General features: G+C 49.4%; 6 protein-coding genes across 6 annotated transcripts; 3 read left to right on the top strand and 3 right to left on the bottom strand.

Annotated features, from left to right (window-relative positions):
- Positions 1-1148: 1148 nt before the first annotated feature.
- TGAM01_v201133 (hypothetical protein) lies at positions 1149-1526 on the bottom strand (the record flags this gene model as incomplete). The annotated part of the gene is made up of 3 exons (XM_024548696.1): positions 1149-1257; positions 1331-1362; positions 1431-1526. 3 exons carry the CDS (start codon positions 1524-1526, stop codon positions 1149-1151), a joined length of 237 nt encoding a protein of 78 aa, XP_024406512.1.
- A 427-nt stretch (positions 1527-1953) lies between these two features.
- Positions 1954-2546, top strand: TGAM01_v201134 (hypothetical protein; the record flags this gene model as incomplete). Its single annotated transcript, XM_018808660.1, has 4 exons — positions 1954-1980; positions 2038-2163; positions 2225-2292; positions 2354-2546. The coding sequence occupies 4 exons, from the start codon at positions 1954-1956 to the stop codon at positions 2544-2546; spliced, it is 414 nt and encodes a 137-aa protein (XP_018658085.1).
- Positions 2547-3374: 828 nt separating this feature from the next.
- Positions 3375-6060, bottom strand: TGAM01_v201135 (hypothetical protein; the record flags this gene model as incomplete). The annotated part of the gene is made up of 2 exons (XM_018808659.1): positions 3375-4792; positions 4848-6060. The coding sequence occupies 2 exons, from the start codon at positions 6058-6060 to the stop codon at positions 3375-3377; spliced, it is 2631 nt and encodes an 876-aa protein (XP_018658084.1).
- Positions 6061-11131: 5071 nt separating this feature from the next.
- Positions 11132-14035, top strand: TGAM01_v201136 (hypothetical protein; the record flags this gene model as incomplete). Its single annotated transcript, XM_024548697.1, has 7 exons — positions 11132-11200; positions 11264-11363; positions 11425-11764; positions 11833-11950; positions 12017-12570; positions 12638-13259; positions 13376-14035. The coding sequence occupies 7 exons, from the start codon at positions 11132-11134 to the stop codon at positions 14033-14035; spliced, it is 2463 nt and encodes an 820-aa protein (XP_024406513.1).
- A 1504-nt stretch (positions 14036-15539) lies between these two features.
- TGAM01_v201137 (hypothetical protein) lies at positions 15540-16205 on the bottom strand (the record flags this gene model as incomplete). The annotated part of the gene is made up of 1 exon (XM_018808657.1): positions 15540-16205. One exon carries the CDS (start codon positions 16203-16205, stop codon positions 15540-15542), a length of 666 nt encoding a protein of 221 aa, XP_018658082.1.
- A 5471-nt stretch (positions 16206-21676) lies between these two features.
- On the top strand, positions 21677-21775 carry TGAM01_v201138 (hypothetical protein; the record flags this gene model as incomplete). Its single annotated transcript, XM_024548698.1, has 1 exon — positions 21677-21775. The coding sequence occupies one exon, from the start codon at positions 21677-21679 to the stop codon at positions 21773-21775; it is 99 nt and encodes a 32-aa protein (XP_024406514.1).
- Positions 21776-24874: the final 3099 nt, after the last annotated feature.

A 24874-nucleotide genomic window follows, 5' to 3' on the forward strand; every position in this document is an offset into this window, starting at 1 on the left:
ACGCAAGCTCGATGGCAGAAACTAGCTTGCAGCTTCAGCGTGACGTTCGTTTGTGGGTGTCGTGTGTGGTCGTCCAACAGGCGTCAAGGCGCGCAAGGCTGGTCGATGAAGGCAAAAGGATGCGAGCGCGGGGTGCAGGAAGCTGCGTTCGAGTCTTAGGAGATGGGGTCGAGAAGAGCGGCAATGATATCGAAGAGGTGGGCAAAGGATGAATGATCAAAGGGGGCGATTGTCGGGGTGTGGAGGTTTGGCTTTGTTTGTGTCGGGTTCTCTTTTTTTTTTTTAGCTCTGGGACCTTTAAGGTACCAAGGCGTAGTGGCAGACTGAAGGCGTAGTGAAGTCCATTAGAGGAACCCCACCGTGCAGCTGTCTGGTCACTGTCGCCCGTCCCCAAATTGCTAGCGTTGTTGATTCTAGAAGCGAAGAGAAGGCTTCAGGCTGCAATCCAAGCCTCGCTTTGCACAGACAGGCCGGCCAGCACTGCCAGGATCCACTGGGTGCGGCAAACGCCTGGTCGGCAATGCTCAATTGCTTCCTCCTGCATCGCAAACGGAGCGTGTTTGTTGGCTTGTGTCTGTCCAATGCATCCTCACGTGCTCCCCAGCTGCCAGGTCAACCAAGTAAACAGGAGGGGCGCGAACACCATTACAGCGCCCAGTCGAAGTGCAGCCGCTGAGGCTCAGAACTTGGCAAAGGTGGGTTTTTTACGGTAAATTGCTACTAAGCGGACGGATACTATTGGAACTGGATAAACATACAGCTCATTGCAATCGGCTTATATTGTCTTATTTATGCTATGTTCTACCCGTAGACACGGCATGCTCTACTCTATGCGCAGTCATGTAAGTCATCCTGCTTGGGGTATCTAAAGCAGCCAGCAGACTTCTCACGATGGAGTCCGAGATTCATTACAGGTCCAGCAGATGCCAAGAGAATGCATCTAGCACTCTGAGATTAGCCATTGTTGTTGTGGTTGTTATCCCAAGCCCAATACCATTATCCTCAGCGAACGCTTCGGCCTTTATGAAGCATTGCTAGCAGCGGCAGTATGAGAGGATCCGCGTCACACAGCTCGACTGCTGTTCCTGGCATTCAACCTTTGAACCTGGCCAAAACATCCTAACGCGTCGAGTTAGCTCGTGTAGCGCTCAAAACAAACAAGCAAAATAGCATACAGGGAGTGCCTTCATAATGTTCCTAGGCGTGAATGAACGCTCGCCCGCCTGCCTGGCATGAATGGCAGCCTCTCTCACCAATCTGCGAGAGAAATGTCAGTGTTTTGCACGCTCAATTCAGACTCTGGCGGTGGCTGCGCGCGGCTTATACATACGCATTCATGAACATCGTATAGTTGAGATAGATCTTGTGCCGCTGTTAGTGCTGCTGTTCGGCTAATCTACCGATTGGGAGCCGCGCGACTAGGGCCTTACCAACACATCGGCATTCTTCGAGAGCTTCATTCCCGAATGCGCCTTGATGATCCGCCTCAAGCGAGTTCTGGGGTACGGTCTCCGCGGCGTGGCCATGATGGACGATTTTGGTATCGCTTGCCAGGTGATAAGACGAGGGTCTGGACAGAGAATTGATGGACCGAGACGCTAGATGAGATGGAACTTAACTCAGTGGAGAGGGAGGTGGAGAGGGAAGAGTTCAGGGCCCCAGCTCGGGAGGGGCACCTTCAAATAGGCCACGGAACCGTCAGTGCGCTGCTGCCCAAGCCCAGCCGCAATGCGGTACAGTAAGCCAGCTGAGCTGGTTCAGTCAGCTTCGCGTTGAACTTACAGTGGGCATTGCAGATAAGACTGTGCACAGCGCACAGTAACCCACTATCTCGACACCCCACCACTGCATGGCCATCGTGTATCTTTTGATTTGATACTAGTAAATTGCAGAGCTTCCTGACTTCAAGGCCGTACAACGAGCGCTGAGATCAGCCTCGACATTACTGCGACTATGGCCTCAATAATGCAACGCCGCATGGTAAGGTTCCATATTCCGCCCAGAAGCAGCCTTGCAATTGCTAACAGGCCCTTGTAGCTCTCCAAGGAGGACGAAGCCGCAGACGAGGTCGAGGTCCGACGAGAGGACCAAGATAAGATCAACAAGTTCAGTCGGCTGCACCAGAGAGAACTCGCTCTGAAGGAAGTGTTGGAGCTCAAGGGCGTATGGAACACCCCCACCGCATCACGTTTTTGAAGTGCCGACTGACGAATCCTCAATATAGAAGGAAAAGGAGGAGCTAGACGACATCTCTACCGAGCTTGAGCTTGCGGATGAAGATGACAAGATCCAGTACGACTGAGCTACGCCTACCTCATAAAATTGATGGAATTTGTCTGACATTGATTGCCAGATACAAGATCGGCGACGCCTTTTTCCATCTCCCCCTCGAACAAGCACAGGAGATGCTCAGCACGGCGACCTCAAGAATCGACGAAGAGACTGCCGAGGCAGAAGAGAAACTAGGCGCAATCCACGAAGAGATGACACAGCTCAAGGTTGAGCTGTATGCTAGATTTGGCAAGCAAATCAACCTGGAGACATGAGAGACAGACTATCTTCTCTCCAAGAGATCAACGATACCTTTTTCTTACTTCACCATAAAGCTTGCGGTTACAGTTGATGATTTCACAAAAAAATCCCACGAATTCAAACCTGAGCTGCGTTTCAGTCTAACTACTCTTACATGGCGACATCCCATCCTCTCAATGGCTGTACGAGAAATCTTTGATCCGTAGCGCCACACGCATATCAAGTTTTTCCCACGATATCTTTAGATTTTGTATATTACCAATGCCACAGATAATAGACTTGCAGATTCTATATATACGACAATATTTCTTACATCAGGCATTTTGTACCTTATTGCTACAGCCTGTTGCTACAGGTCCGATATTCACGACCAGCCCAATCCAGCACTTGTGTTACGCTTCAAGCTTTGGTGTCACAGTGACGCCTCAGCCAAATTTTCATTTCGAATGAACGGATGGTATTGGTGGTTCTGCCTAGCTTGAGAAACGATGAAGAGGACGAGTAGCACAGAGCATCAAACTAAGGCAATGAAGTATATTTGCAGGGTCTTGACATATTACCAATAGTTGACCCAGACTAGCTATTGATGCTAAACAATCCAGGTAAAATATCTCCCCAGCCACTTCATCCCACCCGAGCTTGTAACACAATGCTCTATAGAAGTGTCGTGTTCACTACGCCGACGGCGCTTATCCATCTCTTCATAGTTTCCTTACGAATTAATACTTTAAATTGAACTAATAGAGCTTGACCTTATACCCTCGCAGTACTCTGTGCCAAGCCAAGCTCTATGTGTGGCGTATCATATGCTTGATCCATTCATCCATTCATTCTCATTAATCTTAGAGAGTGTTGAAGCTATGAGATTGTGATATGGGTCTGCCAACCCGGTTCGGGGACGATTCCCGGTTCGTCGGTGCGGCTGACATTGATTTCCAACGACGCAGAGCTCGAGTCTCCCTGATTGTGGATACTGAAGCAGATCTAGGTGTCTCTGCTTCTTCTTCTTCTTCTGATAAATATGGTTTGCTCTGCGATGATTGGATCGTATCAATAGATCTGCTTTCCACATCACTCTCGTCATAGAGCTGCTTTACCAATCCAGGCGCTTCCAACTCCTTACCAACACGCAATTGCTGATGTGAAGTCGCAGTATCACTTTCAGTTGTTCCTTTCGCTCCAGATTTTAGGTGGTCACTTTCAATAGACGGTGTGCCCAACCGCACTATCTTGGATTGCGAGTGCTCTTCATTTTCATCATAATGCTGGTTATTTTTGGAAGGCTGGCAGAGCTGAGCTTGCTTGTCATGGTCATGGGAAGGCATGAACTTTCTAAAGCTAGATCTCATAGCCTTTACCAGCTTTGCGGGCTGAAAGCGCGTGCCCGAGTCCAGAATGAGAGCGTCTGAAATCGAACTACCACCATCTAGCTGCGACTGGCGAGGGTCAGTGGCGGCAGCTCTCTCATCGCCCAAGTGCGGAGGTGCCTTAGCCAGACGATTCGGAGACTCGGGCGGTCTAGTAGGTTTAGGTGTAGAGCTGGGTGAAAATGCTTCTTGAATGTTGGCCGTCAGTTGTTGAAGAATTCGGCGAGAGGAGCTCCGGGCCTCGTCTGGCAGTTCATCCGAGTGAGGAGTCAGCCTGGAGGTTTCAAAAGTAGCTGAATGCCGTTGTGTGAGCGGTGTCTGATGATGATGATTATACGTGTTCTTGATTGTAGCGTCGCTTAAATCGGCTGATAACAGGCCGCTTCTCTCTGGGCGAAATAGAGAAGTTATATGCGGAGGTATGCCTGAACGTACATCATTCGGATCCTCTCGTACAATTGCCGACGAATCCCTCTCATTGACGCAATGTCTATTGTGCGCCGTGCCGAAACTGCCAGAGTCACGTTTGAATCTCCTCGGGACTGAAAGGTTAATCATTGACATAAGGGATCGGCTACCAGTACCCGTAGAACTCGCGTGAAATTCTTCTTTGGAGCGACTACCAAAACTCGCTGACGGTTTCCTCCGTGACAGTGCATTACCAAGCTTTGTACCAATTGTCCGTGCCTTGGTCTCTCGAGGATGAAAAATTGCGGCTGTAGAGCCGGCAATAGGTGTGGCGTCGGTGGAAGTGTGAGTTTGGGCAGGTGGGTGAATAATTTGTGCACTGCTGGCATTGTTATCGGAATAGAAGATGTCATCTTCAGCTGTAGCATATGAACTCTTTCCCTCGGATGCCCGAATACTTTTAATGACAGAAAAGTCGCCTTGCCCTGTGAGTAACACGGTCAGTCTAATGAAAAGGGAGAAAGAGGGGATGATCCGCACAGCTGAAGGGTGACAGCTCAAGGCTTTCTAGATCTTGAGCGCTGAGATGATGGAAGTCGGGCCGAGACCGATTTGGGCTCGGCTGAAAACTTGGAAGTACAGAAGGATAGTTGGAGGAACTGTTATCAACGAACTTTGCTGAAGCTATATCCAAGACATTAGATCCTGAGAGCGGCTTGTTCTCAGGCAAAATGGTATCAGTGCCACCTATTGTATGGGTATTTGACTTGTTCGAGGCGAATGATGCGCTTTCGTATGAATCTCCTCGGTTTTGGGGCCTCATGTCATTACTGCCTTGACAATGAATCGGCAGCGGAGCGTCTGCGGCACTATCGATCGCGCCAAAGCTTTGGTGGTGTGAACAAGTTTGATCCCTAGCACTCTTATCGCTTGACTCATTGTCTGTTGCGCGTGTAAAGCTGCTTCGGGATCGCATGCCTTGAGCAGCAAGCCAGATACTAAGAGTGGACTGCTCTTCCCAAGCATGAGCCCCATGACGAATGTCGAACTCGTTATCTGTACCCAAAACGCGATCCAGACGAGGTGAGTTGTATGAGCATCCCGCTATCTTTCGAGATCTATTACTATGCGTGCTTGGTGGACGTAAGGGAGGAGCTCGATCTCTATCCCCTGCGGTAAGCACTGCAAGTATACTAGGATACTTGATCTCTCCGCCTTCTTCCTGCGTAGTGCTGCCTACCTCTGTCTTTGGTATATCAATAATTGCTGTATTCTCTTGCGTCGGAAGCGCTGGTGCTGCGCTAGAATGAGGTCCGTCTGCGACCGTGAATTCGATGGTATCCCTGGGTCCCACCATTGGCTGTCCAGCATCAATCAGAGGAGACAGATAGGAAGTGCTGCGATGAGAAGTGTTGCTCGACTCGGCGTGGTTATCTTCACTCTTAAGCTCTTCTTGGATTCTTTGATGTCGATACCTTCTCAGCTCAGCTCTTCGAGCAACCTCTTCTTGGCTATGGCCGGCTGATGCACGAGAACGGCGATGCGTTTCATTCTCATTCGACATATGGCGTGCCAGTTTTGTTCGGACGACGTTCAGAGCGCTGTTCGTGCTGCTTGTCTTTGTCAAGGTGTCGTTCTCTCCTCCATCGCCGTCCGAATCGTCCACCACTAGTTGTTCAAGTTCAAGCTCAGTCGGGTTTTCGGAGGGCGGCTTAGGGGGTGGCACCGCGACATTTCGAAGCCGGAGTGGCATTTCAATAGATTCGCGCGACTGATGAAAGCAGTGCTGGATATCTGTGAAATCTAGCCGAGTGCAGTGCTCTTCTGGCGCTTCAGTCACATCAACGTCGCCTGCAGGCTGCCTACGTCCACGTCGGGAGCCGCAGCAAGGGAAGATTGACATTCCGTGGACAGTATAGGCTGCTGAAGAAGGCAGATGAACAATCTTCCTGGCCGTTGAATAATTAGTGTTCACTAAGGGCCTGGAAATGAGAAATCGGAAGAAATTTTGGCTCGCATCGATGTAGAGAGATGATAACGATCAGTTTTAGGCTGGTATCTAGGGGAGCGTCAACGAGCCTGAGTTTTTGATTGTCAAAACAAACAGAGGACAACAGCGATTGCCATTATAGTCACTTGGGCCAGCATTCTGAACAATAGGGCAAGAGACGTTGGATTTGAGATGCAGTGGATAAAGTTCTGCCTGCCACGTTTGCACGATGCCTCAACACGAGCAGCTCTTTCTCCTATGAGAAGTGAGAAGAAGATACGAGATCAAAACGATCGTGTCTAAATACATCGGAATATACCAGGTATGCGCCTAACGATCAACTTGAAGTGAACTGGAATTCCAATCACCTGCATGCTCATGAATGACTGACAAGTGATGGCAGTATTGTAGCTGCTAGTAGAGCGCTGAGTCCGAAAATTTACACGCTTTGGCCATTCTGAAATGCAAATCCATTCACTCAATTGCTGCCAGAAATGTACCACCACGCGTCTTGGGGGCGAGAAATACAAAGCCAGCATCGCCAAGTCCATCGTCAGGCGTGCTCTTGATAAGCAACAGCGTAAATTTTAAAAATTCTCTCTTCTTGATTGTTGTTAACATGTGAATCAGGGAATCTGGGAATCTGGGATTGACTGATGGTAGCGTCAACGTATGTTGCGTTGAGCAGCCAATAGAATGCTGTTCTTGTCGACTTCCGCTCAGCTATTTTTGCTACCATGCCAACTAACATAATCTTAACAACCTAAACAAACTTTTCATTCGATAACGCATTGTTGCAGGTCAATGTCAACGCAATGTCCGTGCGCAGCCCAGCACGGAACTGGCTGCCCCTTCGAGAACGTCGAAGGCGTGGCAGTGCCCCAAATAATTTTATATCCCTACCCAGATGTCTTGATTACTGCGGGCCTGGTCACGATTTCCAATCCATTTTTAGTGATCCGCGTATAGGAGCAGCATTGTGCGGTAAGACGCTGGGAACCGACAGGCTGCAATCAATTTAAGCTTTGATTGATAGATGATGGGCGTTATATCACCCCTGATGCGTAATTATTAGTACCTATGAAAAGAATGCTTCCCTTCTTGATTCGGCTAGATTGCCACGTAGGAAGACAGCTAAGCATCCTTTGTCGACGAAGATTACGACGCTTCAGAATCGTATCTGCTGTTGGGCCTGGCCAGTCTTAACTGACTGCACAGCATAGGCATGTATGCACAAGGGAGATTCAACTTAGGGGCCTTCTAAGTCATACTGAGACACTTGCCAATATGTGTTGTCTGAAACTTGGAATGTACATTGTCATTGGATGCTCATGCGCTGAGACCGCTGCCTGTTCTACTACCTTAGTATGTACTATATAGGACAGTGAACCCCAGCAATAATCGACAGTACGCACGCTCATTTTACTCAATAGCAATTGTATCGAGAGAGAGAACACATCGTCATCGAAATACGCCGCGCTCTCCCTGAACAGTGTCTTAATATCCGACAGCTTACCCCGTATCCTCTCAACCATGAAGAGCTTCGTCTCCACTTTCTATATCACTCTGCTTACCACATCCGTCCTCACCGTGACGGCTCTCGATGGGCAGACGTGTTTTGAAATCTGCAATAAGCCGGCTATCGAAGAGCAGTGTCCCAGTGGAGCCGTCGAATGTACTTGCAAAAACGAGGAGTTTATATCTCTGCTCTACATGTGCATCCAGCGAACATGCCAAGAATCGCTAAGTATGTATTTTGAGCAAAATCTCCTGCCATCATTGAAAGAAGTATACAAAGCCCTCCTTACTAATACCTGAAATGCCGTGATAGATGAAGCAGAGGCTATATACAAAAACATGTGTAATGAGAGTCTCCGATGAAATTTGCTGATATGCAACGTATGAGATTACATGTTTTTGATGGCAGCGGGTGCAATTTCGGCGACATTCTATTTTGTATTCTTTTTCCTCTTTTGTTTTTCGTTTTAGGCTTCTGGATAGTATTATACCTAAAGTAAGACGCTGCAGCTATATACAGGAAGCCGACCGCTCTGTTTATACTTTCCTGATTTGTGCCTCAGGTAGACCAAAAAACCGACTTACTTCCACTGGGAGAAAGTTACAGTAGCGTAGACTACAACTACCTAATATAGCACTTGGAATGAATAGGTACCGAGCTGATTCAATTGCGACTCATGAGCCTTGCATGCTACAAGAACGCGTACTCGGTACTGCAGGTACTAGCCTTAGCCTAATGCCCATGCCATGTGAGAGCCGTCGCTGCTGTTTGTACCTGCATTTTCCCGGATGGGTACGGAGGCCCTCTATAAAAGCACTGGATACTCGAAGACCGGTAGCCGCCGTGACGTTTCTGTAAACTACGGCCAGTTTTCAGCACCGCTACTACTCCTACTAGTTAGGGTAGTACTTTGTATAGTGACGCGCTACTTTAATAGCAAGCAATTTACTAGTAGGGTTAGAGTTAACCTCTTGTAGTTTTTACAGGCTCTTCCTGGGTATTACGTACCTGCATTTATGTGCTTACCATGCGAATGGTAACTCGGGCTTTTATATGTTCCGCCATGAGACAAAAGAGAAAGAGAGACGAGGAAAGACGGGACTTGCCGAAAAATGCGTGCCCCTGCCTGGGGAGATTCGGCCAAAAATGGCCGAACGCCGATTGTCATTAAATGCAACTGCATTGCGAACCACCCACCTTCCGCGCTAAGGGCAGGATATGAGATGCCCCTCTGGCACCTTCTCACCTTGTAGGTACCAGGATTGAGCTGCAGAAGTACTTGTGTCATCTTGCCTGCTCTCGTCTAGAAGGTGCAGAGTGGGACTGGATGTTGTACCGACTGGGCGAGACGTGGGTACTTTCATGTACTGTACCTTAGTACCTGTTCCCAAGCCAGCTACCACCACAGTTGAAGGATCTCGGATCAATGTCTGTAGACTCCCCGTTGCCTCTCTCAACCTACAAAGGTGCTGACCTGTGCCCATCTTGCCTATTCAGATACCTGCCTAGTACTGCCGGTGCTCCATACAATCCTCCTCTTTTCCCAAAGAAGCACTGCCAGCGAGCTTCGTGGGGATAAAAGACCGAAATACACACAATCGTCGGTCCTTGGATATGGAAGCAGGCAAGCTTCGTTGCAGGTCAATCAATGCGGCGTCATAGGGTCCCTGCCGAGGTCGCGAGCCGAGTTATTTACGGGGCCTTGCGAGTCAAGCTAACCAAGCGGCAGGAAAAATAGAATCGCAAATTGCTGACATAGCAAAACTAAGGCGCTGGGAGAATAGGAAGAAGCAGAACTTTTTGAAGGAAAGAAAAGGAGAAGTGGAGAGACGATATGCCAGCTTTACTCCCCGATACATCCGATTACCATATCCGCCGTATGACGCTCCGGCAGCAAGCAAAGCATGGCGTCCGCCGCCTAGTTCCTCGTGGCTGGCGTTATCCCACGCCCTGAAATCTTTGGTGGCTTGAGACTGAGCCCTCTTTGCGGAGACGCGATGCCCAAGACGTCGCAGTGACAGTGTATAGACTGCGGATTGTTCAACGCTTGCTGGTAGCGCTGGTAATACCGCCGCCATTGCGGTGCCAGGGCTTCCACGCGCATTTACCCAATACGACCGGTCCGCACGCCGTGGAGGAGCAGGGTTCGAGATGCGCGCTACTTGGACAAGTATGTGCTGGTATGCCAATACCTTGTACTGCTTACCTCAGAGAATATGTCCTTGAGGCTGCTGAGACTTGCTGGCGATCGACTGGACGCTTCAAAGCATCTGCAGCTTATATCGTCTTACTGTACTAGTATATGTACAGACCACTAGTACTAGGTACAGTAGTATATACGGAGTGCTCCCAGGACCGGGCCCCCTACAGATCGAACGTTTCTGGATGCTCTGGGGCAGGCCCTTGCTCGCACTCCAGCCAAGGCGGCATTGTGGTTGGAAAAGGCAATGGAAGCAGGCGCCAAAACCGGCTGACAACCCATGGAGGGCCGGGTTTAAGGGCTTGATGGGTACTAAAATAACAGCGAGTGCCGAAATCCCAGAACGACACGCACGACTCCACGGCTTCCAGCTCCACGAGCACCAGAGAAGCGGCCGCAATGTGGATTAATTTGCTCTCAACAACAAGCCTTTGTTAGTCCAAAGGCTTTGGGGGCCATCCTTGCTCAGGGACTGTATCGGGGCCTATTACTCTTCGGATTAGCCACATTGTCCGTGGCGCGCCTCCTCATCGCACCGTGAGGACTATTATCTCAGCCGTCCACGATTTGCTACCTAGTCCGGAGTAGCATTCCCTTTCTTCCTTCTCCCGTCCGTTCTCCGTGGCGCCAGTCTTGGCTCCACGGGCCTCGCGCGAGAGCCGAGGAACCCATCCACTGGTTAGCCTCAGCCTGCCCCATCTGCATCTTCTTCCTGCCTATTCGCCGACCAGCTGGGTCCTCCGAAGAGGAAGACACGGAGAGAAGTTGTTTTCAACTCCGGCCAGGTTTCGACCGTTTGTGACCTCTCCATCCTCGCATCTCTCGCCTCAACCTCATGCCTTCTTAAACCCTCAGACGGGCATATGGATCTACCGCTGCCACACGACGCGGAAGGCCCTGTGCCGCCGCCGCCGCACAGCTCGTCCGGATCGTTGTCTCCTCCAAGTAAACGTCGACGAACTACGACAAATACCGGTGACTGTTGTCGCACATGTCGGTTACGCAAGGTACGAGCGGGCTTTGTCATTCTAACACAACTGTCGCAGGACATGGCGTAGCATGGCATAGCATGGCAAGCGCATCTCCATGCTTGTTTAGATTCTCCTTCATCCATGATGTTTGTTTGCATCCTTGTGCCTACTGCTCTCTGCCATGCTCGCCCGACACCTCGTCTTGCTACGCATGTTCATTTGTGCTACCTCTTTCCATGCTTTTACGACTAACTTGGCGACTTACATTCCCATCAGGTCAAATGCACTGGCAACCCTGGGAATGGACCGTGTAGCAACTGTTCCAGATTAGAGCTCACTTGTAGCTTTGCCGCATCTCCTAGTGCTTCTAAAGAAGGTAGGCTCCGACACAGTACGCAGGGACATCGAGTTGAGAGGCTTCTAACACACAGAACCAGAAAAGGTCTCCCGAACGACACCATCTCACAGCCATACAGAGGCCGGTACGCTGCGGAAGAGAGCGCAAAGGGCCTGCAGTCAATGTCATACGCACAAAACTAAATGCTCCGGAGACCTGCCCAAGTGTAAGCGATGCGAGGCTGCGAATCTAGTCTGCGAGTACACTCCAACCAGGCGGCGGTTTACCAACGTTCGATTCCACAGCCCAAAAGCAGAGAGCCAGGCTCCTTCTGCCTTGCAGCCTGTCAAATCAGAGGAAAATACAGCCATCAGTCCCGCGAGCAGCAGCAGTGCCAGCATTCCTCCATATCTCCTCGATTCAGCAAACCTTCAGGCCGAGTACGTGATGCCTTTACCCCCCATAACAGCATGGAAAGTTATGTCAAGCTAATGGTGAGCCGATGCAGAGACATGCTACTCAGAAGAGACGTTATTCTCACACACTTGGACGCATATTTCGACTTCTTATATATGGTACCGAGTCTAGGATTCTTACATCCAGAAGTCACCTATCGAGATGTTCAGGTATGAAGGCTAGCGTACTGTGTCAAGAGACCGTCTTCAGCCTAGCTAACAGAGTTGATCTTGCAGGAGAACAGATTCCCTCCAGCTCAAGCAGCCGCCGTATGCTCTGTAGCTAGTTTCTTCGTAAATCCGGGTCCCGCCGGCCGAGAGTTTGGAAAAAGGTGCAGCCAGCAGGTCGAAATGCATATTTCCCGTAACATCGACAAGTTTTCTGAAAACGCTCTCTTTCTATTTGCACTAAACATCCTTTACCACATTCTCGCGGGTTCGCACGCCAAAGTTTGGCAGTGTTTTGGCGTGGCTTCCAGGCTCATGATTGGCTTGCAGTTGAACTGGGATGTTTCGTCGAAGCATTCGACGTTTATCCAACAGGAATGCCTCCGAAGGATTGCATGGCAGCTTTTCAGCCTTGATCGTCTGCTGGCGGGCGGTTACGACGAGTATATCGCTTGTCGAGCTGACTACATGAAGATAAGACTACCTTGCAACGAGACAGCTTTCAGAGAGAATCGGCCAGTCGTTGCAGAAAGATTGCATGACAAGCCTGTTCGCTGCTCGCCCGCTCTCGGTCTGCACGGTATTCAAATTCTTCTCGTCGATCTTCGCCACCGGATACAAGTGTAAGTCTTTCGTTTAAAGAAGAGTCGTTTATGGCTATTTTTTCTCTCTTGCTTACAGTAGATATAGAACTACAAAAAAGCTAGCTGCACCTTCTGGATCAGCCATAGCCCTCGAGCCGTCAAAGGTTATGGCGGATATTGCCGCGTTACAAAGCGAGCTGACGCGATTTCACGTTTCTATACATGATGAACTACGACTGACTGATCAGAGCATGGCTCGATATGCCGCCTCGACCCAATGGAGAGGATATTGCTTCTTTCACACGCACATGGCCGTGAGCCACATTGATCTCTATCGATTCTCATTGCCAGGTCCGCGAACTCCAGCCTCAATCGAGATTCTTCGAAAGCTTCCACCAGATTTTATTGCCCGGTGTCAAAAGCAAGCGGTGGCCCACGCCATGAGCCTAGCCCGATTTTTAGATGCGATCAAGATCGAGACAGACAAGATGCAAAATCCGGGCAGCCCTAAGCTCGTGGGTGACTACTCAGTTGCGCACATGGCTACTCAATGTATTCGAGTCCTGCTCATCGCTTTGCAATACAACCTGTATGAGAATTTGAGCGACACTACTGCGCCAACTTGGCGAGGAGCCGAGACTAGCGAAGCGCAGATTAAATCGTTGATCGATACTATCATGGGAATTACCGAAGCGTGGGCCGAAATATTTGACATGGCTAAGCAAGCTGTACGTGGTACCTCCCGCTCTCTTTTTTTCTCTTTCTTTCTCTTTTCATTTTTTGGAAAAAAAAAATCTCGGTGGTGTGTATTGTGTTTCAATCATCTCTAATAATCGTCTTATAGCACGAGTGTAACAAAATGATGGTAGAGGACTTTTACAAGAATGGGAGGATACTCGATCGAGGTAATGCAGTCGTGATTGCCGGGCAAGAGCCAGTCGAGGACAAGTTTCTATTTGGATCCGATGTTCTTATTGAACGATTGAACGTCCCTGACGTGAAAGAGGAACAGAGGAGCCGAGCCGCGAACATGCCCGTATCCGACTGGTGGATGGGACCATCGACTCCAAAGCAGTCATCGAAAGATTCATCGCCAATAACGATCCCGTACCATCGTTCGGAAGTGGGCCTTGATCACGACTATGGACCGCCTGGCCTACCCATGTTTCTCGCCCAGGCGCGCAACGTATCAATGGGTGTCTGCGATATATACGACGCCGAGACGGCAGCCGGCATGCAGCCACCAGAGATGATGGCGATGATGCCTAACAATTACCAGATGGTGCAAACAGAAGTCATGAGCGAAGGCGGCGGGATGCCCATGCTACGTATAGAAGATGCTATGTCTAGCCAAGCCATATATCGACAGGATATTGCGCCTATGCAACCGCAGCCTTATCTTCCATCACATCAGGGGATGATGATGAACGGATACGTACCGCCGCCGTATCCCGGAAGCCATACCAATACGTCCGCGTACACACAGCAAAACACTTTCAACTAAGCTTGGGAATTTCACTTTTTAACAGCATTTGGGGAAGACGGTATTTATACGGATAAGCGTCGGCGTTTTGGGTACATAAGCCCCTGTGTAAAATGAGAAAAAAGGGGGCAGTATTTGCATATTTAGGGGCTCACTATTATATGCGCGCATGTGCAGGTTCTTGCATGTTTGGATTTTAACGGAGCGCAAGGCAGAGTCTGGGCTTATAAATTGTATGATGGCTTTACTTAGAGAGGCAGAGATTTTGGATGGGGGTGCATAACCGGTTTGAGACTTCGACGGGTACCATAACGGCTGGAGTGACTGGAGAATCTTAGTCTCCATGTAGAAGATTCTCTGGCCTGAATATGGCAAAGGATTCTTCACATTGGTTAACAATTCCGGAAATGTATATGTAAGTGCCTGTGTGTGTGTGTGTGTGTGTGTGTGTGAAATCAGACATAAGCCTGCTGCACATGCTATTTATCATGGTGAGATACAAAGTGTCCAACAGAGAAATTTTGGTCTTGACAATGCAACTAAATCAAGGCATAATATTGTAATTATACGCTACACAATATCCTATACAGCTATATGATGAAAGAGCCATCTTTGGTTATTGTCCTATTCACGGAAAAAGATGGCTCAGGTTCGCTATGTACCAAGGTCGTATGTCTTTCTCTCCCTTCTTGGCTTGAACTCCCCCCCTTTTTGTCTCCCGCAAGTTTTCCTCCCTTTTCCTAACCACTTTTCTTTTTTTTAGACATTTCCCAAGTTAGGAAACGCTATTAAGCTAAAACGCCTATAGCTCCGTGTTGATCTCCCTCCACAAATCTTTGGCAAGGACCATCAACAGGGGTTGAGAGCGTAAGACGAGATTTTGATATACAAAAAGGGAGAGTAGTATATATAAAACCAGGAAGGCAGGAAGGAGGGAAGGAACAAAAAAAGCCAAGAGGAGATGTTGACTATGTATTAGACCCAAATCATTGCAGCTGTGTAGTATGACAGTAAATATATGAACATAGAAAGAAAAAGAAAAAGAAGAAAAAGAAGAGGAAATTCAGGAAACCCGCTGCATAAAACTTTAACCCCTCACATGTCCAGTAGAGCGCCATGTGTTTATCTATATGTCATAAAGATCCACAAGGGAGAGAAATGAATTAACCTTGCTCTGGAAAGAAGAGGAAGATTCCGGGATTTCGAGAATGCCGAATGGAAAATAATAAGAAGAAGAAGAAATAGAAGAAGAGGTAGAAGAAAAGGGCGGAAAGGGTGGCGTGGTATCGAGAAAGTTGTCTTTTGAGTGTTCCATGACTTTTTGTTATCCAAGGAAAGTCGTTATACAGAGGATCGTTAAAGTCTAGGTTGAGAGAGTATTTGTGATGGCGTATTTATTCTAGTTTTTTTCTTTCTTTCTATTACTGTCGTGTTCCTGATTTTTGGGCGGCCAAAGAAAGCCTGGGGGTGATGGATAGGGCGTTCGGAGAGCGGAAGGTGGAAAAAAGTTATCAATTTGACTACTTCAGTAGTGATCGAAGTAGGAATGGTCCTTCTCCTTGAGGCCGCCAATCTGGTTCATATCGACAGAGTAGAACTGGCCGCCAGCCTCCTTCTCGTAGGCGGGCAGCTCTTCGTCATGCATGGGCTCGAGGCCGACTGTTGCGTTTTCGCCAACGCGAACAACGACAACCCGGCCGCTCTTCCGGCCACCTTGCTCGTCTTGCTCATCAGGGAACGTAATGTGAATCTCGGGGACATTGTCGGGAGAGTGAGGTGGTGAGCTGGGAGTGCGCAGCATAGGCTGGCCGTCCCGGCTGATGAAGAGCACGCTGGAGCGGCCGTTGTGCTTGGTCTCGATGGTAAGGCCTTGGTGGTTCTTGACGTCGTTGTACGAGGGTAAAGCAGGCTCCTGGCCCTGCTGCTGCCGCTTGCGGCGGACGCGGCGAAGCACAAGCAGAATAGATACAAGAATGAGAATAAGGAAGGCGACGCCGAGCACGGCTAACAGGGCGTTGAGAACCGTGTCGGAGCCATTGTCAGAGTCGTCGCTTCGAGCGAAGACCTTGAGGGGGCCAATCTGTCCTGCAGGGCGGATCTTCTTGTAGATTTGAGAGACTGTGCGGGCCACATTGAAGTGAGTCCGGGGCGTCTCCTCGACTGCTCGTCGCAAGTGGGCGAGTGAGGGCATTGCGGCGCGTTCAAGTAGTTAGATGAATGAATGTTCAGCTATGAGAGGTCATGGTCAGTACATCGGTTCGAGAGACATTGTGCTACGAGGACTCGGGCCAGCATAGAATAAGATATAGAAGGAGAGTAGGCGAGAGGGGGGCGAGAAACTGATAGATGGCCGTTTTTTGCTATTGTCCTCCTGCTATCATCATGGATCACATCACTGTCACTTCCATAGCCGCGACCGGACAAACAAACGAACAGACCAAGCGTCACGGCGTTCCATGGAGGGGTTGACACAAGCAGATCGCCCAGCCTTGCCTCTAAAGGCACACCATTCTCCATCTTCATACCAATCCGTGTCGCAGCGAAACAAGACGAAACCGGCGCAGTGCAACTCACATAAAGTTTTTCTTTTTCCCTTTTTCTTTTCACAGTTTGTAAAAGCTAATCCAGCTATTCTGCGAAAGAGGAAAAGACAGAAAAAAAAGGAATGTATATCGTAGTCGTCGTCGGTTTTATCAAAAAAGGAGTGGTGAAGAACGCGGATAGTCAATGAGAAAGGACCGGACGGAGACACAGCTAAAAGAATGAAGACTGTGTTCCAAAGTAAGGTGTTCTTCCTAGGAAGAGCGAACGAAGCTATGAAAAAAGAAGGTCAGGAGAGAGTGCGACAATGAATGAAAAGACGCCTCTCGTCCAGCAAAGGAGAAATTTTTATTTTTTCTTGTTTCTTTCCGGACCAGCGACGATGGTTGGAGAAAAAGAAGCAGAACGGGGGAAAAGAAAGTTGGACGTGAGGTCTTGCCAGCCGCAGGGATCCCGCTCTGGGTGAGGCCACAGGGCGCCCAGGCGCTACAGCATGCAGGACAGCGACCTTGGAGTCCCCTAAGTGGCCCCATGCGGGCGGGGTGGAGGCCTGGGAAATTACCTACAGCGCGTGCCCCTGGCGCTTGGGCGCTGTGGCCAATGGCCGGGCGGCGCCGCAGCAGGGGCCATGCAGCCATTTATAGCGCCGTTGAGCTCGAACCGGTGCGTCCCCCCCGCCAGAGCTGCGGCCAGCGGGGCTCCCGGCAGCGCCTCGCAGCGCCATTGGCCGGAGCTGGCTAGTGCCGGCCGTGCTGGAGTGCTGCCATCCCAATTCAAGATCATTGATCCTTCGGCCCCTGTCAGCGGCGAACATCTAAGCGACGACGACAGCAGCCAGAAGCAAAAAAGAGCGCGTTCGAACATTGAAAACCGTCCCCCGTACCCAATCAATGCTTTTACAAATAGTCGCTCGTGCTAAGACAAATCCTGATTTTAAGCTTGGCCACGGCCAGAGCAAAGAGGGTGGCGAGAGACACTCGACAAGTCATGCCACATCCAGTCCTCTGCCTGCGTGAGCTCCTACTTGACTGCGGCGCCTTTGTGCGAGCCGCCCATTGAGACGTGCGCGTGTTTCGCAATGGCACGCGACAGGTGCATCCTGCGGTGTGATGTGTAGTTTTTCTGCGTTGCGGGCAGAGCAGAGCACAGGCGGCAGCGGTTTGTGGATTGTGGGATTGTGAGATTGTGGGATTGTGCTTGTGTTTGTGCTTGGGGCGTTTGCCAGCCTCCTCCAGCACGTCCCAAGGGTCATGTTTCGGAGATGTCCAGAGTGGCGTGTTGGGGCAGCGTGGAGGTCTCATTTTGAATGAATCAGTCAACGAGATGCTCAATTACTTGTGCATGCAGTCACGTGCTGTATTTCTGGAAAGGTGATGTCTAAGAATAGTAGCGGCTGGGATATTGCGCTGATACCACAGAAAGGTCTATCATTACGGAGTGCAGGTTGTTTATATGCAATGTATAGATGATCTGCGCCGTAAATTCATGCTTTTGATCTAGTGGTTACTCCGTTGCCTTGATATTACATGCCCCAAATCTTATTTCAATGTGTTGTGAGTGTAGTTCTGCAGGCGACGTCTCCTCTCCTGGTGATGCAAGGAATGTCATTGCTAACCTACACTCTATGCAACATCTCGTGCGTTGATTCTACAATGTTACCTTTTATTGGCCATGAGCCATGATATCAATTTGGAGACGGGGGGATTATACATAACAGATAAATAGCTATCTTGTACGATAAATAACAGTTGAGTCCTATCATCGCGCTACATTGCTGTCCGCCTCGTTTCGAATATGCGTATACTTGCTCCTAAGACATCCCACTAGGCATACACGCTGTGAAGGCTATGTTTATTAAATTGCTACCAACTCAACAAGTACAGCGGTCTTCATATCAAGATGCCATAAATGAACCCCATCATAATTGCGAATAGGTCTATTTCGACTCACCTTCTCGTGAAGCTTATATAACGCAGAACCCCCATCCTATATCTTGGCCAAGAAGGTCTCAAAAGGAGCATTCCTCGCTGCCCATGAAAAAAAGAAGTAACTTAAATAAAACCATCTCCATACTCCAACTTTCTTAAAAAAATTAATACTGAAAGCAGAAAAGAATGAGCTGAGCTAATACAGACAGCTTGTTCAGGACAATGCGGTCATCGGTAATAGTTCAAGCGTGCCCGTTAACAACATCCTATTCCGGCTCCTTGTGCCACAACCCCATGTCATCACATGTTCGATACCCCTTCACCTCTTGCCATCGGCTACTTTCCCTATTTTCTCACAACCCCCCCGTCCATACGCAAGCTCTTCAGCTTCGTGAGATACCTAATTCGGCTTTGTTTGGTGGGACCGCATGACGATTCTGCATGGTTCGCTTCGCTTTCCGCCGAAGGGCTGGAGAACTACCCTAACTAGTTGCTTGGATTGGATTTGGAGATCTTAAAAGTCTGGCCGAAGAAGACTTTAGTTTATATGTATGCATATAAGCCAGTGGCTGCTCTCAATGGCATGATATGTGCCGCAGCCGGGTTCTGTTAATCCAATACTTTGGTGGCATGATGTTACATGTAATTAAATCGACAAGTTTGGGTAAACAAGGGCCAAGAATAGTGCATCTTGTCCCAGGTGACTGGACTCCCACTCCGACACCGCATTTACATTTGCCCTCAACATACTTGAGCCTTGTTGTGAGTGTATGGGCTGGATTCGGTCTCATGGCGAATTTGATTCGATATCTGCTTCTCCCTGCATTACCGTGACAGTCGTGCGATAGTGAGACTCTAATTCTTGATTTTCATGCTTACGGTTCGCCGTATCTTACGGCTGCAAAACACTGTGACAGGCAAACGGTCAAAGGCCAAGCGAGGATGGTCCTCCATGGCCAGTTTATGCAGCACTTTTTCTGTCTGAATAAGGCTTTCCTCGGATGGTAGCTCCAGAACATGTGCAGCCGGACCGTGCATTTGGAATATCCGGGTCTCAATCAAGTTTGTTCATAGATGCAGTAAGGACCTCGTAAGTCAAAAAGCCTGTCTTATGATGTATATATACAGGGTTGGCGAGCAAGACTATAAGCAGTAACCAAATCCGAGAATATATCCGTCAGTAAGGCCGCTTTCTGTGAAAAATGTCAGACGACTGATTATCTTTAAGCAGTGGAGGGTTCACTAACACTGCACACGGCATGGTAGCATTCCCATGAGAGTGGAGCAGGTCTGTACTTCGTTCAGCCCCATAGCTCGTCTCTGAAGAAATGTCGTGATGGGATTTTGCCGGGCTGCTGCGGGCCATCAACGGATGTATTTCTCTAGCCATATTCTTGGATACCATTGAGCCGCTATCGGAGTGGAATCGTTGCTCTAACCACACCCGCGTGTCTTGTGACCCAACTAACTATTCTCATCCAATGCGATAGAGCGCTGGCTCGTAGGACGGAGCAGCTCGAGTAACACAAATGCGCCGTTTGCGTTCTATAGCGCAGTATCATAATCCTACTACTCGTAGGTAGTCTTTTAAACTTTGGTTTCGCCTCCTCGTACGGCAACATCGTAGGAGTCTTCAAACGACACCTTGTGTTACCCGTATAGCACTGTACTTACACTAATGTAGACGGACATTTTCTGAACATGGCGAGAAAGTTCACGAGGCAAGGTTTTGTCTCTCAACGAGGTCTACAGATAGTATTAGTGCGTAAATGTACCCATCGGCTTTCTCAGGGAAGAACCAGCGCCAATAGTCTCCCCAATGGTGATAAAATTATATCCCAAACTATCGGCGTTTTCGGAAAATCTGTCTTGGAGGGGGCGAAGAATACAACGTTGATAGCGGGAGGGCCCAATGAGCGAATCCAGCACTGCTTGCATGCTATTTCTTATCCCTTCCCCCGCCTTCCGATCTTGCTTCAGTCATGCACGGCGGGCTCGTGTCTGAGACACCTGTTCACGAAGGGATTGGTGGCGGCATCGATAGAGAGACAGTAACAATATTGCTGCCTGTATACGTGTTGCTTTTGAGTAGCGTTTAATTGGTAGCTGTACGCAACGTGAAGTAAGTGTAAGAGACGACTGCATATCAAGATTAGGTTGGGTAAGTGGCATCGTCTGTGGACATGCTGGACAAAAGAAGCTACGAACTAATATTGTCAGCGAACGAGGCGGCAGAAGACAAGACTTGTATCACATAGTCAATACGCGGTACAAAGTTGGTATTCATCAGCAACCCCTTGTGTAAAGCTTTCGAGCCCTGTGATTCGCTGAGCATGAGATCCTATAGTGAGAAAACCCTGACCTTCTTAGACAAAGACAATTCCTTGGCGGGAGCATTATTTTCCAGTGCTCCCGCCTCGGACGGGCAGTCGGATCAATTCCACGGCGTGGAAAGTGAGGAGGTGCCATCCCTGCCATGGTAACAGAGGCCCATTGTCGATTGTACTGTAGATTCAGCAAGGGCACCTGATGCTCATGCGACTCGAGGTTTAGCAGAAGCAGGAGGAGTGTCGCTCGTGTTCGTAGCACCAGAATCAGATGATTGAGTAAGAGGCATGCAGGGCGCCGCCTCGAGATTACAGCAAGTGGGCTAATGTTACCCCGTAGGCCAGACAGAGCAGAGAAGGCCGAAAGAGCCGGCCGAGAGACGCCGATTTGCCATGTGTCCTCGTGAACGATGTGGTCCGCCAGATTCGGTCATGAGCTTGGGATCTGCACGTAGGCCGGAGGAAGTCAGCGTTCGTTGAAGGATCAATGGATGAAGGCCATACGATCTTGCACTATCTGCTAGTTGCTAGGCTTGATTGGGCATGTCCTGTATACATGGCCCTAGGCCAGGTGGGGAGAGGATCTTAAGCTAAGCCAGGCCAGGGGCAGGGGTCGCGGCACATAACGATGTGCGGCGCACTGACTATGGAGAGCAGTGTCTGTGGTAGATTTTCAATCTCCTTGCCTTGTACTTTCTGCTTCGAGCTGTGCCCATCTCCTTTTTTGGGTGTTGTATGTTTGTATTGTAAGTAGCAAGTGGATATTACGTTTGTAAGTAGTTTCTATATTTGTTTCACATTTACTAATCTAACTGTTATATAGAGGTTCGCGCTGATCGACGTGTTTACATGTAGGGGAAGGTAACATGAAAGCTAGGTGGGTGGCTACTGCCTCAATGCCATCAAAACAGACCAGACAACATGAAAATGGCAAGTACTTAGGATTATTGATTAGTAGGTGGTAGGTGCCTAGAAGAAGGGGAAAATTGGAAAGAGCAGAGAAGAAATAACAATTCCGCCGGTAGTTGCTCATTCGTCTGTTAGGTTTGATTTTGACTTCTTAGGTCATCAGTGAATGTATCCTTGCATCTCCATCTTTCCCGCAACGGTGACAGGTCGTGTTTCGTGTACCGGTAAAGTTTGCGCTTGGCCGTCCTTCTCTCCCCAATGTGCCTAAGATATAGGCTGCACCTAATGCAATGCAATGTCGCCATTCCTGGTAACGATGCGGTCTGGCTTTTGTGTGGACAAATATCCATCTCCAACAACTCCAACTCGGTATCATGAGCTGAGGGTAATCTTCCTATATCTCATCTTCTCCTCTCTTCTTCGATTTTTCCTGCCTCCCCGCTAGATTCCCAGACGGCCACATTAGCGTGCCCCCCCTCCCGTATTCGGGACTCCATATCCAAGTGCTATTTTGGCCAAAGAGGCAATTCGGAATTGTAGACGAGTAAAGGCGAAACTGCAGCCATGGTAGCTGCTCACGCATGTAGATCACATGTGGCCTCATTGCTACCGACTTGGATGCTGTATGAATCGGTCTCATTGCTATGAGCTTGTGTGCTTCGTATTACTATACACTAGCCGTTGATCGCCAATCTAAATCTCTGCTTCCCATAGGTGTAAAGTAGCATCTCGCAAAAAAAATGGCCGACCCTAGTGCTGCACCGTAACCCTCCTTCAGTCCTCTGCCCGTGTAAGACGGAGGAGCATCGATATGCTTGATTGCTAGGTTGATGAGCCTCTGCCGGCCTGATTGCTGATTGGCGTGCCTCTGTCGGATGGGTCTGAAGAGAATGGAGGAACGCCCCCCCCTGGCCCGTCAAATTCGTACCGAAGGCGCGAGGTTTCCCTCGTGTCTTGCCCATGTGCTACTGGCATGGATCGCATGTAATGCGTCGTATTAGCATGAGCCTATTGGGCGCCAACGCTAACAGTAATTGCTTTCTGTCCTGCTCTCTTTCTAATCTGATACAAGAGTAAATAGTTCTTTATTTCCCGTGCTTAGAACTTGCTAGCACCCTTCTTTTGGGTCCCCTATTGATCGTTACAGCCCTTGACCTGGTCACCGCTAGTGTCTCCCCGTCTCTATAGTATCTGTTTCTGTAACATCGAGTGTCTGTGTAACAGCCGGACACACGCTGGCAAACGCTGCCTCATCTGAGCGTAGCGGTGGATTGCACATGTCTCCTAGATGTAGAAAATAGAGCAAGCAGAGCACCCGATGATAGTTTCACCGTGGCCTCGCCCTTTTGCGCGCTCTGCCATATTCTTGTCTACTTGTGCCGGCCCAAGGAGAGGAGAAGGGCAGCAACGGCAGTACTTGCAGGTACAGCACTCACTCACTTATTTCATTTCATTGCAGTTCAGCCCAATATAGTTCATTTCAGTTCACCTTGCCTTGCCTTGCAATTTATTTGCATTGATATTATTTTTTCCCTCTCCCTGTTGACTTCCCGTAGTGGTTGTCTCGCGCACCATTCATTCCTCGCTCCATCTCCATCCCTTGGCCTCCTGTGATTTCAGGGTCTCTCTGCCAGTTTGCTACATCTACATTCCGACCCAGCATTTCTGCCCATTGCTCTCGCCTCCTCGTCCCAATGCTGCCGCCATACATCTAGGCCATCGAGCCCGCACCGTTGGGCCATTTGATTCTCTCGTCTTCTGTTCCTCCTCCTCCTGTCTCTTTCCAAGAATTGTTTCTATCGCGCATTGGACATAAGAAAAGAAAATTACAATTGATTTCTCAATCCTTCCGCCTAACACGAGCGCCAGACTGGAAGCAGTTCTCCGTCAGAGCTACTTTTTATCCATCTCATCACCCTCTCAGTTGATATTTGTATCTTCCTTTTCCTGTCTCTTCTGTAATTTTGACTGGTACCCACGTTGAACCTTGGTGGCTCTTCGTCTCTGTACATGCAGAACACAGCCCGGACTTACAGAATTCGAGCAACGAACAAGCCTCCTCGCGGCGCCTATATTTCGAACATCAACCAAGACATACAAGTGCTACACTGTTTCCACCCCCTTCGCTCCAAGCCACAACGGCATCCCTCGGAACAAGACATCTGCAGTCATTGTGGTGAGTTTCTGCCGCTCTGGAACACGCAGCAACGTTTTCGGTACCCCGCTGTCCGCGTTGCCATCGCGTGGATGAGATTCATTTCGCACGTCTGCCATAATGCCAGATGCTGATATCCCTTGATCTAAGCGTTTCCCCCTTCACTCCTCCCCTTCTTCTCTTCAATCCCTTTGGGGGCTGTAATTGTCCATATGATATTATATGTATTGTACATGCTCTAGACGCTGCTTTTCTCTCTCTCTCTCTCTGTCTCTCTGTTGCCTTCTCTTGGACAAAATTTCCCTTGCCCTGAACACCTTTCGCATGCTACGGAAAGCCAAAATAACGTTGGGCGCGCGCTCACTGCAACTCAACTTTCTCCACCGCTGACACGTATTTGTTCATCGCAGTCCTACCCCGGCCAAACTGCAGCCAACTTGTCTTCGTCGTCGAAAACATACATGAGCTGCTATTCCTGCTTGGGCATTAATTTTTCCAGGTCCTGCCTCGGCTCTGTCCCAATAATCTCGACCGTCTGAGATCCCATAACACGCATTACGGCCCTTATCTCCAAGGGAGGGCCAGCTTCCGGAAGTACTTATTGCGGCGCCATCCTACCTGCAGACGAGTGCAGCTAGACCAGCACAAGTGCTCACTAAAAGCTACTAGCCATCACGACCACTACCGGCATATCCAGCAACGGGCCACAGGGGTTGGAAACGCCAAAAGACCCCAGCCGGCTATCTCGAGGCTGTGAGTAGCGGCCAGACGCCTTCCCCAGAGTGCCAGGCCCGCAACCTTTGGGCGTTCGCTGGGCGCTGATTTGCTTTGGCTGCATCGAGCTGGTCTGTTGGCACCAGCGCGAGCCTGGCAGTGGCTCTGCCGTGCATTTGCATTTGCATTTGCATCTGTAGCTGCATCGATTTGCATCCGCACCTGATTGTGGTCGGTTTGGCGGTGCACCGAGCTGGTACCACCCGGAGGAGTGCATCCGTCCGTC

The sequence above is a fragment of the Trichoderma gamsii genome (assembly GCF_001481775.2).
Source record: "Trichoderma gamsii strain T6085 chromosome Unknown Scaffold_3.2, whole genome shotgun sequence".
NCBI classification, from domain to species: Eukaryota; Fungi; Ascomycota; class Sordariomycetes; order Hypocreales; family Hypocreaceae; genus Trichoderma; species Trichoderma gamsii.